Consider the following 16,483-nt stretch of genomic DNA (forward strand, 5'->3'; position numbering starts at 1 on the left):
TGAACATAGTTCTCTGCATTAATGGTGCCTTTCCAGACATGCAAGCTGCCCATGCCACAAGCGCTCATGCAACCCCATACCATCAGTGATGCAGGCTTCCGAACGGAGCGTTGATAACAACTTGGGCTATCCTTGTCCTCTCTGGTCCGGATGACATGGCGTCCCAGTGTTCCATAAAGAACTTCAAATCGTGACTCATCTGACCACAGAACAGTCTTCCATTTTGCCACACTCCATTTTAAATGAGCCCTGGCCCAGTGCAAACGTCTGAGCTTGTGGAGCTTGCTTAGAAATGGCTTCCTCTTTGCACTGTAGAGTTTCAGCTGGCAACGGCGGATGGCACGGTGGATTGTGTTCACTGACAATGCGGTAAGATGGCGCCTGTGTACATGGCTTGCAATCCACCTCTGCTGATGGTGTTCGTATTTTTGGTGTTTTTTTCATTTCTCATCTGTGACATCAACGCTCTGCTGGTGTATGACCGAAAACAACTTTTGGATCTTCAACCTTGTGGCACCAATGTCGCTTATTTTGATCATTATGAGCGTAACTCTGGACCCCCCCCCTGTCCCCCCGCTGCTGGCGGACGTGCCTGCTTACCTGCAGCGGGGCGCGCACCTGCCTCCCCGGAGACGTCGCTCCAGACGCCGTGGAAAATGCGCTGGCCGGCTGGTGAAACTGAAAGCCCAGCTGGCTGCCTCTGAAACATCCTCTCCAGCTGATGGTGAGCGTTTCCACCTCCGCTCCTGGCGCTGTACAGATCCTGTGGTGCGCTGTCTGGTCCCGCTGTCGGGGTCCCATCATCACACTGGGCCCGTGCGCGGCTGGGTTTCCTGCCGGAGGCGCGCGTCTAACTCTGCAAATCTGAGGCCGCTGGACTGGACACTGCAATCATCTCCTCCTGTGGTGGATTCTACGAGGATGGCCCTGATAAATGCCAGATCGCTGGCTAATAAAACTTTTATTTTGAACGACTTTTTCTGCTGCAACCGACTGGACTTTCTTTTCATCACTGAGACTTGGATCTGCCCTGGTGAGTTCAGTGTTTTTCTGGAATTACTGCCTCTGGATTGTTCTTTTTTCAATGCTCCAAGGACAACTGGTCGTGGTGGAGGATTATTGGCTGTTTTTAAGAAACATTTGTACTGCAGACAGCTCCATGGTTCAGTTAATTATTCAAGTTTTGAACTGCTCTGTTGTGAGCTGGGCCGCTCCAACCCAGTTCTGTGTGCTATTTTTTACAGACCCCCCGGATACCATAAACAGTTTTTAAATGAACTATCTGACTTTCTAACTGGTATTCTGCTCCAATATGATCGGGTTGTGATTTTAGGTGACTTTAATATCCACGTGTGCTGCCCAGATAAACCATTAGCTCAGGACTTTCTAGACCTCATCCAGTCCTTGAACTTTGTTCAGAGTGTTGTTGGTCCGACTCACCAGCAGGGCCACACTCTAGACTTAGTCTTAACACATGGTTTGTCTGTTTCTGATTTAGAAATTGGTGACACTGTTTGTTCTGACCACAAACCGGTTTTATTCAACACCTCATTGATTTGTGAACCTGCACCTCCCCCCACACCCAAGCCCTGTAGGATTTTTAACCCTTCCACCGCCAAACTCTTCTCTTCCATCTTTGCTGGTAATTCTGTTTCAGACTCTGAACTCTCTGCGGGTCTTACTACAAAGGAGTTGCTTTCTCAGCATCAGGAGGCGTGTGTACAGATCCTGGACTCAGTCGCCCCGTTAAAGCTCAGGAATCGAAAACGCATGCCCCACCCTTGGGTAAATGAGACCACAAGAGAGGCAAGACGCTTGTGCAGAAGAGCTGAACGTCGATGGAAAAAAGATAAACTTCAGGTGTCTTTTGAGATGTTAAAAACATGTTGGAAAGCCTATCAGACCACCGTTAAACAGGAGAAAAACAAATATTTCTCAAACATTATCAACTCAAACAGTCACAACCCCCGCGTTCTTTTCAGCACCATTAACACCATTCTAAACGTGCCTCAGTCTGCCACCATTGAGGCCTCTGTTGACACATGTAATAAGTTTGTCAGGCATTTTGTTGAAAAGGTTGAGTCGATTAGGTCATCAATTCCACACTCCACAGCCGACCCTTCAGTTCTTGTCCCCTGCTCAGCAGTCTTCAGTCACTTTGACCCCATCTCACTCTCATTTTTAAATGAGGTCGTTGATCACATGAAGCTCTCAGGCTCCCCTGCTGATCCCATCCCTGCTGCATTTTTTAAACAGGTTCTACCGTCAACTGGACCCTCTGTTCTTGCCATTATTAACAGCAGTTTGGCTACAGGTGTGGTCCCCGATGTTTTAAAACATGCAGTGGTAACTCCATTAATTAAAAAACCCGGACTCGACCCTGCAGCTTGTTCTAACTTCAGGCCAATCTCAAAACTTCCATTTATTTCTAAAATCTTGGAGAAAATAGTTTTTAGTCAACTAACCAAGTTTTTGAATGGAATGGAATTTTTTAGATTTTTCAGTCAGGATTTAAACAACTGCACAGCACCGAGACAGCTTTAGTAAGGGTCTGTAATGACATTCTGCTAGCGAATGACTCTGGTCAGTCTGTGATCCTGGTACTCCTCGACCTTACCGCTGCATTTGACACTGTTGATCACAGCATCCTTATGTCACGGCTAGAACACTGGGTTGGGATTACAGGGGTGGCGCTAGAATGGTTCCGTTCTTATCTGGGTGACAGGAGTTTTTGTGTTAACTTTGGCAATCATTTATCTGCTTCTGTCCCTCTTTCCTGTGGGGTCCCACAAGGCTCCATTCTTGGACCCCTTCTGTTCTCATTGTATCTGCTCCCCTTGGGGTCAATCCTGAGGAAACATGGTATTTCGTTTCACTGTTACGCCGATGACTCTCAGATCTATCTACCTTTAAAACCAAACAGTTCTTGCTCCATCCTCCCTTTGCTAAAATGTCTTGATGATATCAAGACTTGGATGGCTGCAAACTTCTTGAGCTTTAATGATCAGAAGACTGAGGTCATTGTGTTTAACCCAAGCTCTGCCACTGTCACTGATCCTGTAAACCTGCACTCCCTTCAGCCTCATCTAAAGCAGTCAGTTACCAATCTCGGGGTAGTGTTAGACTCGGACTTTAAGTTTAATAAACAGATCAACTCTGTTCTACAAAAAAGCTTCTTTCAGCTAAGGCAGATAGCAAAGCTTAAGTCCGTTCTGTCCAGATCTGACCTTGAAAAACTAGTCCATGCATTTATTACAACCCGGCTGGACTACTGTAACTCACTTTATGTTGGGGTTAGTCAGGCTTCACTCTCACGTCTCCAGCTCATACAAAATGCTGCAGCTCGGCTTTTAACAGGAACTCACAGGTTTGAGCACATTACTCCGGTTCTATCCTCTCTTCACTGGCTTCCTGTACGTGTCAGAGTTGATTTTAAAATTCTCCTGCTGACATTCAAGTGCATTAACGGCCTTGCACCATCATACCTCTCCGACCTTCTTCTTCCTTATACTCCTTCTCGGGCTTTGAGATCATCAGACCAGCTGCTTTTGGCCGTACCAAAAACCAGCTGAAGCTCAGAGGAGATCGAGCGTTCTCAGTCGTGGGCCCTAAACTCTGGAACAATCTGCCCATCAACATTCGACAGGCCACCTCAGTCTCTGCTTTTAAATCTCTCCTAAAAACACATCTATACTCATTGACATTTAACACAGGGTGATCAGCTTTAGATCTAGTTTTTCATTGATGCTGATTCTGTTTATGCTTTTGTTATTATTCCTATTTAACACAAGGTCATCTGATCTGATTTAGTATTTCATTGTTTCAGACTGAGTTTATGCTTTTTGTTATTATTTCCTTGACTTTTGACACAACGTGATCTGATTTAGTATTTCATTGTTTCTAATTGTTTTTGGTTTTATATTTTTATTCCATGTGCTGTAAATATATCTTGCTACTTTTTATCTGATGATGTGATATTTTTGTTAAGCACTTTGGTAACAGTTTCTGTTTTAAATGTGCTCTATAAATAAATCTGACTTGACTTGACTTGACTTGACAATGCTTTCTGGAAGTATTCCTGAGCCCATTCTGTTATTTCCTTGACAGTGGCATTCCTGTTTGAGGTGCAGTGACGTTTAAGGGCCCGGAGATCACGAGCATCCAGTAGAGTTTTGTGGCCTTGACCCTTACGCACAGCGATTGTTCCAGATTCTCTGAATCTTTTGATGATGTTATGCACGGTTGATGATGATAACTTAAAAGTCTTTGCTATTTTACGCTGGGTAACACCATTCTGGTATTGTTGCACTATCTTTCTGCGCAACAATGGTGGAATTGGTGATCCTCTTACCATCTTTGCTTCTAAGAGACACTGACACTCTGAGAAGCTCTTTTTATACCCAATCATGTTGTCAATTGACCTAATTAGTGTTAATTGGTCTTCTAGCTGTTTGTTATATGCTCAATTTCCTTTTTCCAGCCTTTCCTCTCAGGCTCTCACCGAGGTGGCAGCTTCTGTTTCTCCTCCCCCGTTTTTTCCTTCTTCCTGCTCTGCTCTCTGTGTGTCTGAAGCGTCTGGGTCTCATCTCCCGAACATAAATTAAAAAGATTAGGATTTTGTTATCGTGGGCATCCAACTCCATTGATAAGAGTTTTTCATCAAAACGACAATGTCCTGGAGAACCGGCGTGTCCATAGCATGGATCAGTGGAATGGAATCCCACAATTAGGCATTTTCGGAACCAGAACGCCCAGATGGACTCAAGGCTAAAGAAAAAAGTAATCTCTGCCTGAAGAAAAACAAGAATCAAGCTTATCTGAATCAGACTCCCGACGGCCTCGGAGACGGACTGACTATCAAATTTCTCCTGGGACATGAGTACCTAAGGACAAAAGCTTCATCTATCGCCCTCCCAAGAACTTTCTGGGCAGGCTTATCAGAACTGCTGGCTGAAACAACATGTTCAGAAACTGTGGCTGATCTGAAAAAACGCTCATGGACAAATCTCAACACCTCGATGTCAAATGCAAATGTAATCATGTTTTAATTGAGCTGCTGGAAGAGTTTTTTGATGTCTCAAATCGTGTCCTGATAGACAAGATGTGAAAGATCTTTTTTGTAATACCACTATCTACCCTCATGTTTCTCCCCCTTTTCCTATCTAAGATTATTATCTGATAAGGATAAGAAGGCAGCGCTCTCCTGTAGTTGCAGCTTCGTGCTTTCCGCCCACCTTTCGGACGACTGTACGTACATATTCGCCTTGTACCTCGGTGCAATTCCAATAAAGTTTATTCTGATTCTGATATTGATTTTGATTATTGCAAGTTGTTCCAACTTTTGGGGGATTTGTTGACACTGAAATTTTGAATCAACATATTTTTCCTTTAAAATGTTACATTTACTCAGATTATCTTGATGCATGCTCAATAATCCAGGTAGAAAAATCCAAAAAAGTTCAATCTGGTCCTCTGGACATTCAAAAAAAAAACATGCTTTGTGCTTTGTTTTGTTTGTTTTTTTTAATGTCCAGAGGACCAGATTGAACTTTTTTGGATTTACTCAGATTAAACTTTTGATCTGTCTCTATGTTATATTATGTATAAAATATTGACATTTGCCATCTCCACATCATTGCATTCAGTTTTTATTCACAATTTGTTTAGTGTCACAAATTTTTTGGAGTCCGGTTTGTATATATATTATTTATATTATACGTATGGTTTATATTTATATATACACAACAACTCTATCTTTATATATGTATATATTTAATTAGATTAATGTTTTTTTTTATGTGTCATTTTTCACCACTTTTATTGTCCAAACAGGTCTCACTTGTAAATGAGTCTTCGAGGCTCAATGTGACTTATCTGTTTAAATAAAGGTTGAGTGAATATGTTTCAACAAATATAAAGCTTTTTTGGTTCTTTGTGAAACAAAAATGTTGGAGTAAAGTTTCAAAAAAATCACTCAGCCACAGCCGCCCCTAAGCTAAGAATACACAAGACTAAGAATACACTAAGCACTAATAGTATAAAAAATAACAGCAGCACGAACATGAGCCTGTGTGAGCAGATGAACACAGCAACATGAAATAATCAGCAACATGAGATCTTCCGGGTGGGGGGTGGGGGGGGTAGGTGTGTTTATTCCTTCTGAAGTCTACGGCCATCTCCTTTGTCTTATTCACATTGATGTCAAGTCAAGTCATATTTATTTATAGAGCACAATTTAAAACAGATAGACTGTTGTGAAGGTTGTAGATACAGGAAGAGGGCCACCTGCATCATGAAGGACCCCACTCACCCAGCACACACACTTTTTGCCCTGCTCCCCTCAGGAAGGAGGTTGAAGAGCATTAAGTGCAGAATCACTAAACTGAGGAACAGCTTCTACCTTGAATTGGACTCATGAATGCCTAACCAGAAACATCACTGTAATGCCACTTTAATTGGAGATTTGACACTATCTGTGCTGCTGATTATCCATGCTGCTGATGTCTTACCCATAAACTGCTATAATCATACCCATCTGCTCACAACAGACGTTCAGGCTGCTGTTTAATACACCTTATTTATATTATTATTGTTAATGTAGATCTTCGATCAGAATCAGAATGCTTTTATTATCCTTGCACAGTGAAGTACAACAAAATTACTTTCCATACAGCTGTCCTAAAGATGGACAGAAGTGTACTTAAGATCCTTATATACTGTTTATTTCTTTCATTTATGCTTCATATACATATTGCTTATTTGGGTGTAACTGGGACCTTGAATACACAATTCCATTCCACCTCATGTAAACCATGTGATGCGTATGACAATAAAGTCTCTGTGAAACTTAAATGCACTGAGTGGTAAAGCAGTGATTGCAGTGAGGATCCTCACTGAACAAAGAAGCCACATTGGCCTGGCCTTGCATTATGTCATGTAAGACAACGCTTTCAGTGAGAAGGGGAGACATCTTAAAACTGTACTTCAGTAAGCTTGTGAAAATGTTGAAAAGTGAAATGGGCACATAACAGGATTTGCCTCTTTGACTGAAATATTTGCCATTTAATGTGAAAGTTCATGCTCAAATATCCAGGTAGATAAATCCAATAAAATTAAGTCATGTCCTCTGGATGGTTTCTTTTTATTGAAACATTTAGTCTTTCATCCAAAAGACCTTGTCAGTCTGAGGAGTCACAACAAACTCAGTCTTATAAAAAGCACCTTCACATAGTGAGTGGGTCAACCAGTTTGGTGGTGCTAAGATGGTTTGTGGAGTCCGCCCTGTCCCCTGCCAACTCGTCTGAGGCAGCCATGGCCAAAGTGGTTGACCCACTATGTGAGGGTGCTATTTATAAGACTGAGTTTGTTGTGGCTCCTCAGACTGAGGAAGTCCTTTGGATGAAGGACGAAACGTTTCAACACAAAGAAACCATACAGAGGACCTGACTTAATGTTGTTGGCTTTTTTACCTGGATTATGAGCATGAACTTTGATGTTAAACAGAATTCATACCTATATTTGCAGTGATGTCATCAAGTCCATTGATAAGGTCTGGCAAGCCTTGGAGCTGTTCCTGAAGTTGTGTCAGAGCAGCTTTTCTCCTCTCCCAGAGAGCTGAGAGTATCACTATATCACCATCTACTGACTAAATGAAAAAAATAGGGGGAAAAAAAAAAAAAACAACAAACAAACTGTAAAAATTGATCAAACAGCTGCTGTAAACACACAGTTACTATTGATTCATTCACTATCACACCAAAGGCAAAACCATAGCATACTTGGTAAATATCCCAATTTGGGCAGAACAGTCACCCCACCCCACCCCACCCCTCCTGTGTCCCACATAAGGAGGGGTGGGACACCCCGATGTCCTGCATTTGGCAAGTGCTGGTTTGGTTTACCTGTTCATGTTGTGTCTGTGTGCATATACGCATTCATATTTTTACAAAATGAACGCGTCGCCATGGTGACACTATAAACTTAAATTTCATAAATCTAATGTTGCATCTTCAAAAAGGGGTGCAGTCCATTTGGGCTAAATAACAAGCAAAATCCTTCAATCCCATCTGAACAGTACATTTTCCAAAAGTTATAACATTTGTCACCAATAGGTGGCACTGCTACATAACCATTATAGTTTTGTGTTCAGGTCAGAAAAAATAAGTTACAGCCCCACTGGCAGAAAAATAAAATGAATAATCAGGCTTAAAACATTATGCACAGTCTGACCATGGTAGTGTTGGGAGGCTACAAAGTCATTTAATTCTGCATTCATTTATCTGCTGAAAATTTACAAATTTTGGACCGAAGTACACTAGATTAGAAAGAACTTCACTGATCCCTTGGGCAGATTCCTTCAGGGAAATAAAAAATAAATAAATAATAATTCAAGTACACGGAAAATATGAAAATTATTTTCTGTAACATTAAAAGATATGTTTGTGCATCTTTAAAAAAGTAGACAAAGTATTCCATACCTCTGCCAATTGAGCACAGTCCTTGGTTTTTTTATGGAGTAGAAACCATCTTTTTTCATACCTAAACCAAAACAAAAAACACTAAATCAGAACAGTGCAACTTTGTGGTACTTGTTTTATAAATTCATTGTAGAAAAGTGACTGCACAATGAATAATTAATATTAAAAAATAATTAAATAATACAAGCGCTATGATGGGGCAGCACGGTGGCGCAACTGGTAGAGCTGCTGCCTCTCAGTGAGCAGGTCCCTGGTTCAAACCCCGGTCCAGAGGCTTTTCTGGGTGGAGTTTGCATGTTCTCTCCGTGCATGCGTGGGTTTTCTCCGGGTACTCCGGTTTCCTCCCACAGTCCAAAAACATGCATGTTAGGCCAATTGGTAACTCTAAATTGTCCCTAGGTGTGAGTGAGAGAGTGAATGGTTGTTTGTCTCGTTTGTCTCTATGTGGCCCTGTGATGGACTTGCGACCCGTCCAGGGTGTACCCCGCCCCTCGCACAGTGATTGCTGGACATGGGCACCAGCGACCCCCGTGACCCAAAATGGAATAAACGGGTAAAGAAAATGGATGGATGGAAGCGCTATGATGCTTGCTTCAGTTTAGGACTTTGTTTCAAGGTTAGGGTTCTCATTTGAATCCTTTCATTTGTTCCTTTCAGGGTTTGCCACAGCAAATTATCAGTCATCATCTCCCTCTCTCAGAATCCTTGCGCTGTCCCATCAACTCTGCATATTCACTTGTGGTTTCCCTGTGGTCTTCCTCTTTAACTTCTCCACCATTCTCCCCGGCACCTTCGTATTTGAAAATCCGTGTATCTACTCAGTATTTCCCCTAGTTTGATTGCCTTAGCAGGGCGCTCATATCTTCCATGATTTTTGTCTCAGAGGGAAATGGAACGCTCCTCTGTAGCTTTTTAACTAGCACTTCTGTATTGTGCGTCACTAACATATCTTACCTTGTTCTAGAACCGCGCCACTCGGGGTGGCTGCATGTTGGAGTAGCTCTGTTACTTTCATTCTGAGTTGTTGCTTTTGAAAACTTTAATTCCTCTTTTTTTCTGGATGTAAATCACTTTTTTTCAAATTATTATTTCCTCTGGTATAGGATGTTGTGCAGCTGGAAGGATTAAAAAAAAAAAAATTTATACTTTATTTTTATTGTTTTTTTAAACATACTCAAACATACAATCAAACATACGAGGGCTAGGGCAGGCAGCAGTCACACATACCGGTGAACATTACAGTTTCACAGACACTTCACTGCATGGAATCACAAAACACAGGAACGTCAAAAAAAAACTCCCAGGTGTCTGTCCGAGTGATGAGGAATCACAAACATTAACTGTTACACACCTTTGGTTATAAAATGATCCCATTTTTCTCAGTATCTCTCCTTTCTCCTTCTGGAGACGTATTGTAAAAGTCAACATTTCCATATTGTGAATCAGGTTTATAATATTCACAAGAAGCTTCAGAGTAGGAGGTCCAGGTTGGAGCCAACATTTAGTAATCGCCTTCTTGCTTGCAATCAAAAATATCTTCAACAGATATGTGTCCTTGTTATTGAGTCCTTCAGGAAGTATTCCAAGGTACATAGCAGGAAATGAAAAGACCAAAGTTATGCCCAGAATTTCATAGCTTAATCGGTTAACATCTTTCCAGAAGGTTTTCAAATGTGGACAGTCCCAAAAGATATGAAAGCAGCCTGCAGAGACCATTCCCTCCAGCAGGAGGACCGTGAAACGCCTAGCTTCGATCTCTGCTTTGGAGTAATAAAGAATCTGATTAGATTCTTCCAGCAGAAATCACGCCATGTTAAATAATTTGTGGTGGGCAGAGTATTCCCCCAAATCTGCAGCCAAACCTCAGGTAAAATTACTAAATTTGCTTCCTTTTCCCATCGTTGTCTGATATAATCAGTTGAGTTCTTATTCATAGATACTAAATTTCTATAAAGTTTACCGATAATGCCTTTTGTAGTTTTGCCAGCATATGCATCCATAAATATTTGTACTATTCCTGGCTCCGCATCCAAGTCATAGGTTTTGATTTCTTTCCTGAAGAAACTTCGGACCTGCAAATAACGATAGAAATCTTCTCTGCCCACCTCGTAAGTCCGGCACAAATCCTCAAACTTTGCTACTTCCTCATTTTTAACTATATTACAGAATGCAGTGATTCCCTGTTTCGCCCATCTTCTATATTTATGGTCTATCGAAGCTGGGAGGAAACGCAGGTGGTACGCAGGCCAGCTCAGAAGTCCTATCCGTTTATGGAGACTGAACTTTTTAACCACCTCTGCCCACTTTTTCAAGGAGAAACTCAAACACCAATTTTGTAATTGATATACTTTGGGCAGCCCATCCATGCATCCCAGAACAGACTGTATAGGGATGTCCAACAAAGAAAGCTCTATGTCCTTCCATTTCGCCTCATAGGTTGGGCTACACCAGCACACCAGAGGTCTAATCTGGGCAGACAGGTAATAATCCACCATGCAAGGCAGACCCATGCCCCCGCGCCCATTGCGCCCGCCGACATCAACACCCCCCCCAACACGACACGCCCCCCACCCCCCCCCCCCCCCCCCGGATCACCAGGCAGCTGCAGGGTCGCAGCAGCAGCATGCAAGGCAGACCCAGTTTTTATACATTGAACAACTCTATCGCAGAACCCAAATCTCTTCATTACTTGAAACAAAAATTCCCATCCTACAGTATCATACGCCTTCTCGGCATCTAAGCTGAGAAGGACTCCACTTGATTTTTCTTTAACTACATGATCAATAACATGAACGGCCCTTCTTATGCTATCATGTGTTTGTCTATTACCAATGCAACCTGTCTGGTCCTCATCCATCAGGGAAAGCATCAGGGTACTTAATCTCTTAATATTGCAGCATATAGTTTGTAGTCTATGTTTAACACACTAATTGGTCTATACCCTTTAGGATCCGTTTTGTCCTTCCCCACCTTTGGTATGACCGATATAAACGCCTCTCGCCATGATGGCGGAAGAGCGCCCCCTCCCAGGGTGTAGTTAAAGGAGGCCTTTAATAGTGGGAGAACAGATTCCTTCATGGCCTTATACCACTCAGGAGGGAACCCATCACAGCCCAGTGATTTACTGGTCTTAAGATTTGATATCCCTCGATCAACTTCCTCAGCTGATATTTCTGCCATTAACTTGTCATTTTGGTTTTTTCATATTGATGGAAGATCCAAAGAGTTAAGAAATTTTTGAATTGTTTGATTATCCATTTTGTCCGGCTGTGTGTACAGAGCTGCATAATACCCTTCAAATGCACTCTGAATTTCTTCAAGTTTATTAGTTATCTTGTTAGTTTTTGGGTTCCGAACTTTATAGATTGCGTTTTCCACCTGTTGTTTCCTAAGCCTCCACGAAAGCACCTTAGACGCTTTAGTCCCTGCCTCATAATACCTTTTTCTCATATATTTACGTTTTTTTTTCAATTTCATCACTTAAAATTTTGTGAATCTCCTGCTTAACCGGCCTCATTTGTTCTAGTAAGGAGGGGTTTTTGTTAATCGAATGCAGCTGCTCCAATCTTTTTAAGTTTTCCTGTAAGTCCGTTAGTTTTTTTGCTCTAATCTTCTTCAAATTAGCACATTTTGCAATTATTTCACCCCTGATATATGCCTTAGCTGCATCCCACAAAATTGTAGGGCTAACTGTTCCATTATCGTTAAATTCTAAGGAAGTTTTAAGCTTCTCTGTCATTTCGGTTTTGAATGCCATACTATTTAATAAACCAGTGTTAAGCCTCCATAAGGTGTTTTTGGGGCTTCTAACTAAATTAATTTTCATGGTTAAACCAGAGTGATCGGAGATGTCGCTTTGTCCTATTATACAATCTTTTACTCTGTGAAGGTCCTTATTGAACATAAAAAGTAATCAATTCTACTATGTACTTCCGGCGAGCTGATGGACAGCAGCTCCCTCAGGCTTCTCTGCAGTCTATTATCATCAAACTGACCCGTTTTTCGAACCGGACTAAAGCTGGTCCTCCTTCCAACCGAATTCGGTGTTCAGTGACTCAGAGAGCCGGACGGGACCGTCCAAAAAAATATTTTGGCCCAGGACCGATCGGCCGCTCCCCCCCCATCGGTCACTCTGAGCGCACCCTGCCGGCCAGGTGACCCCTCGAGCTGGGGAGTCGACGCACGAAGGTCCGGTGTTTTTTCTCTCTCTCTCTCTGGACCTCAACGAACTCTTATCTGGACCTTTGTGGTTCTACCTGGTTCCGACAAATATCGCCGGGTGGTATTTCGCTGGTTTTCAGCTGGACTGGCCCTCATGGTGTCTCCATAGGTGTGGGGGAAGTGTACCTGTGTCCCTCGAATTGGACCAGAACTGAACCGAGGTGGCTGTGGGGGAATTTGTCTTCTACAGAGCCGGTCTCAGCTTCAGTGAACAGCCCGTTACTTTTACTGAAAGACGATCCACCTCCGTGGAGTAGCTGTGTTCACCTGGAGGAGATGCTCCGGTGCTTTGAAGCGCCGCCGGACCGGAGCAGAACCGCGCTGCCGGACTGGGCCGCCTGACTGGAGCAGAACCGCGCTGCCAGACTGGGCCGCCGGACCGGAGCAGAACCGGGCCAGGGATATCTTCAGCCTCTTCGTCTCTCGTGCTTGGAGCGCCGGAGCCGAACTGGAGCAGAACCGGACTGGACCAGTTGCCGACTTCAGCCTCAGCCTCTCCGGTCAGTCTCGCTTTTCACCGGGGGTGCCCCGTGCTGTCGGGTGCTGAGAAGCGGAGGAGCAGCGTGGAGGAGCAGCGTGAAGGAGCGGGTCTGCGTGGTGCTCGTGTGAAGTTCAGAGTTTGTATCGGAGTTGCTGCAGGCCTCCATCCAAACTCACCTGGATAATAATTAATTTTATTCCGGATCACGCTGTTGGCCCTGTTGACCTGAAAGGAGCTAGGATCATGTCTTTCTCGTCAGGAGGTTTTTCTGGCAGCTCGCTCTGCTATTTGCTGCAAATTTTCTGTTTCTGCCTGTTGATTCTGGACCCAGCTTCTGTTTCTCATGGGAGCATCCATCCATCCATCCATCCATCTTCACTGGGGGGCCGGAACCCCCCTCAGCCCGACTCAAACTGCAGTTGGGCCACCTCGTCGGGTTTGTTTGCCCATTTGAACTGTGACGTTTTATGGTCTGAAACTTTTCTGCATCATTCATATTACTGTCACTATTTTCAGTTCTCAAATTATCTGGAGTCACTGAATCTTGTTAATACACCTGAATCTGTCCATCACTGCAACTTTCACTGTTTTTGGGTTCTGAATGATCACGTCTTCATTAATGTTTCTCATGGTTCGATTATGGGGGCTAATTGTCACACTGTTAACTCCTGTAATTACACATCAGTCACAAAAAACTCAAGAAAATGTCTGATAATAATGTTGTTACTGCTCTCAGGGACTCAGCCCAACCCTGGACCTTGCACTAATTACAGCACACCAAATGACTTTAAAAATGCCTATGGGCCTCATTTTCTGCATGTAAACGCTCGTAGCCTTCTGAAAAAACTGGATGCTTTGAATATCCTGGTCAGTTCTTCTGGGGCTGATGTTATCTTTATTTCTGAATCCTGGCTCAACAAATCTGTAATGAATAATGACGTGGCAATCAATGGATTTAACATCTACCGTTGTGATCGTCAAAAAAGGGGGGGTGGAGTCATTATTTACATTAGAGACACTCTGGTTTCAAGTCTTGTGACTTTCAAAACAATTCCAAACCAGTTTGAACCCTTATCTGTAAACATCACCTTGAATGGAGGCCAGGTTTTAACTGTAGTCTGCTGCTATCGTCCACCCTCAGCTTCACCTGAGGCATTAAATGCCATGAAGGAATTCCTTGGTAATTTAAAATTCACAGAGGTCTTTTTGGCTGGAGATCTCAACATTGATTGGTGTAAGTCGACCCCCCTCTGTGACAAATTCAAGGAATGTTGCTTGTCTTTTAATTTAACCCAACTGATCAACTCCCCCACTAGATTAAATAAAAGCCACCCTGAAAATTCCTCCATCTTAGACCTATTTCTAACTAATATGCCTCACAAATTTCCTGGTACAGGTGTATTTGCTGATCTTTTGAGTGATCATTGTGTGACAGCGGCTTTAAGAAATATTAAACTTCCACCTTCTAAGCCCAGATTAATTCAAAAAAGGGATCTGAAACATTTTTGTGAACAGTCATTCCTCTGGGATCTGTCTCACTTTGACTGGCATCATATTCTGTTAACTGATGACGTGAACTCCGCTTGGAACTATTTCCATAATAATTTCATTTATTTCCTGAACATACATGCTCCTTTTCGTCAGTTCAGAATAAAGGGACGAGACAGCCCCTGGTTTACTACAGAGCTAGCTGACCTCCTGCACAGGAGAGATCATCTTTGGGCCGCAGCGAGGAAATCTGACTCAGACACTGATTGGTTGAGTTTTCGACAGATGAGGAATAAATGCACAACTGCTGTTAAAGCAGCAAAACACAACTATTTCTTATCTCAGACCGCCAAAAATCTAAATGACCCTAATAGATTCTGGAAAACCATCAAATCTCTCTCAGGCACCCCCCAATCATCTGACCTCCCATCACAATTTCTCATTAACTCTGTTCCTGTATCAAATAAGCACAAGCATGCACCCTCGGAGCATGTGGAGGGGCATTAAGTGCATAACAGATTATAAAGGAAGGAGCGAACAATGCCCCAAAGACCCATCTCTGCCTGATGCCCTCAACAAGTTCTATGCACGCTTTGAAGACCCGAACAGACCACCCAGCACCAGACTCACCTCACCACCGGATGAAGAGCATCTCAGCGTGACCTCAGCGGAAGTAAGGAGTACCTTCAGGAGGATTAATCCGCACAAAGCAACTGGCCCAGACAACATCCCCGGAAAAGTGTTGAAGGAATGTGCTGATCAGCTCTGTGAGGTGCTGGCAGACATCTTTAACACCTCACTTACCCTGGAGACAGTTCCCACTTGCCTGAAGACTGCCACCATCATCCCAGTCCCAAAAAGCTCTACAGTGACTGGTCTGAATGACTATCGGCCAGTGGCCCTCACCCCGATAGTCGCTAAATGCTTTGAAAAACTGGTCATGACTCACATCAAAACAACCATCAACATCAACGAGGAAAAAAAAAAAAAAAAAAAAAAAAAAAAAAAAAAAACAGAGGATGCAATCTCCTCTGTGGTCCACACTGCGCTCAACCACCTGGAGCAGAAAAACTCTTACGTCCGTATGCTCTTTGTGGACTTCACATCCGCCTTCAACACCATGATCCCCCAAACCCTGATGGACAAACTATCCACACTAGGACTAAGCCCCTCCATTTGCAACTGGGTACTAGACTTTTTAACAAACAGACCACAGTTAGTGAGGATCCACAACCTCTCCTCCTCCACCATAACCCTCAGCACTGGCTCTCCTCAGGGATGTGTGTTGAGCCCCCTTCTGTTTACTCTGCTCACATATGATTGTGCAGCTACCCATCCAGGCTGTCACATTGTAAAGTTTGCAGATGATACAGCGGTGGTGGGATGCATCACAAACAATGATGAGTCCAGCTACAGGCAAGAGGTGGAACACCTGGAGAGCTGGTGCAGAGAGAATAACCTTCACATCAATGTGAAGAAGACAAAGGAGATGATTGTGGACTTCAGAAGGAACAAAAACATCTACACCCCCCTGAACATAAGAGGATCTGCGGTGGAAGTGGTCTCCAGCTACAAGTACTTGGGTGTACACATGAATGACAACCTCAGCTGGAGCAACAACACGACCAGCCTGATCAAGAAAGCTCATCAGAGACTCTACTTCCTCAGACGGCTGAGGCGAGCTGGTCTGGGAAGCTCAGTCCTCACCTCCTTCTACAGGTGTGCAGTGGAGAGCATCCTGTGCTCGAGCATCAATGTGTGGCATGGAGGCTGCACAGCTGCAGAAAGAAAAGCTTTGCAGAGAGTGGTGAAGGCT

General features: G+C 43.3%; 1 protein-coding gene across 1 annotated transcript in view; it reads right to left on the reverse strand.

Moving 5' to 3' along the window:
- LOC119410434 (dysbindin-A) overlaps window positions 1–16,483 on the reverse strand; it is a gene marked incomplete in the record, with an annotated part of 191,664 nt that overhangs the window by 108,383 nt on the left and 66,798 nt on the right. Inside the window, 2 exon segments of the mRNA XM_037677345.1 lie at window positions 7,513–7,645; window positions 8,478–8,538. Coding sequence (XP_037533273.1) covers window positions 7,513–7,645; window positions 8,478–8,538 — 194 coding nt within the window.

This window comes from Nematolebias whitei, chromosome 5 (assembly GCF_014905685.2).
Source record: "Nematolebias whitei isolate Nwh7 chromosome 5, NemWhi1, whole genome shotgun sequence".
Taxonomy (NCBI): Eukaryota; Metazoa; Chordata; class Actinopteri; order Cyprinodontiformes; family Rivulidae; genus Nematolebias; species Nematolebias whitei.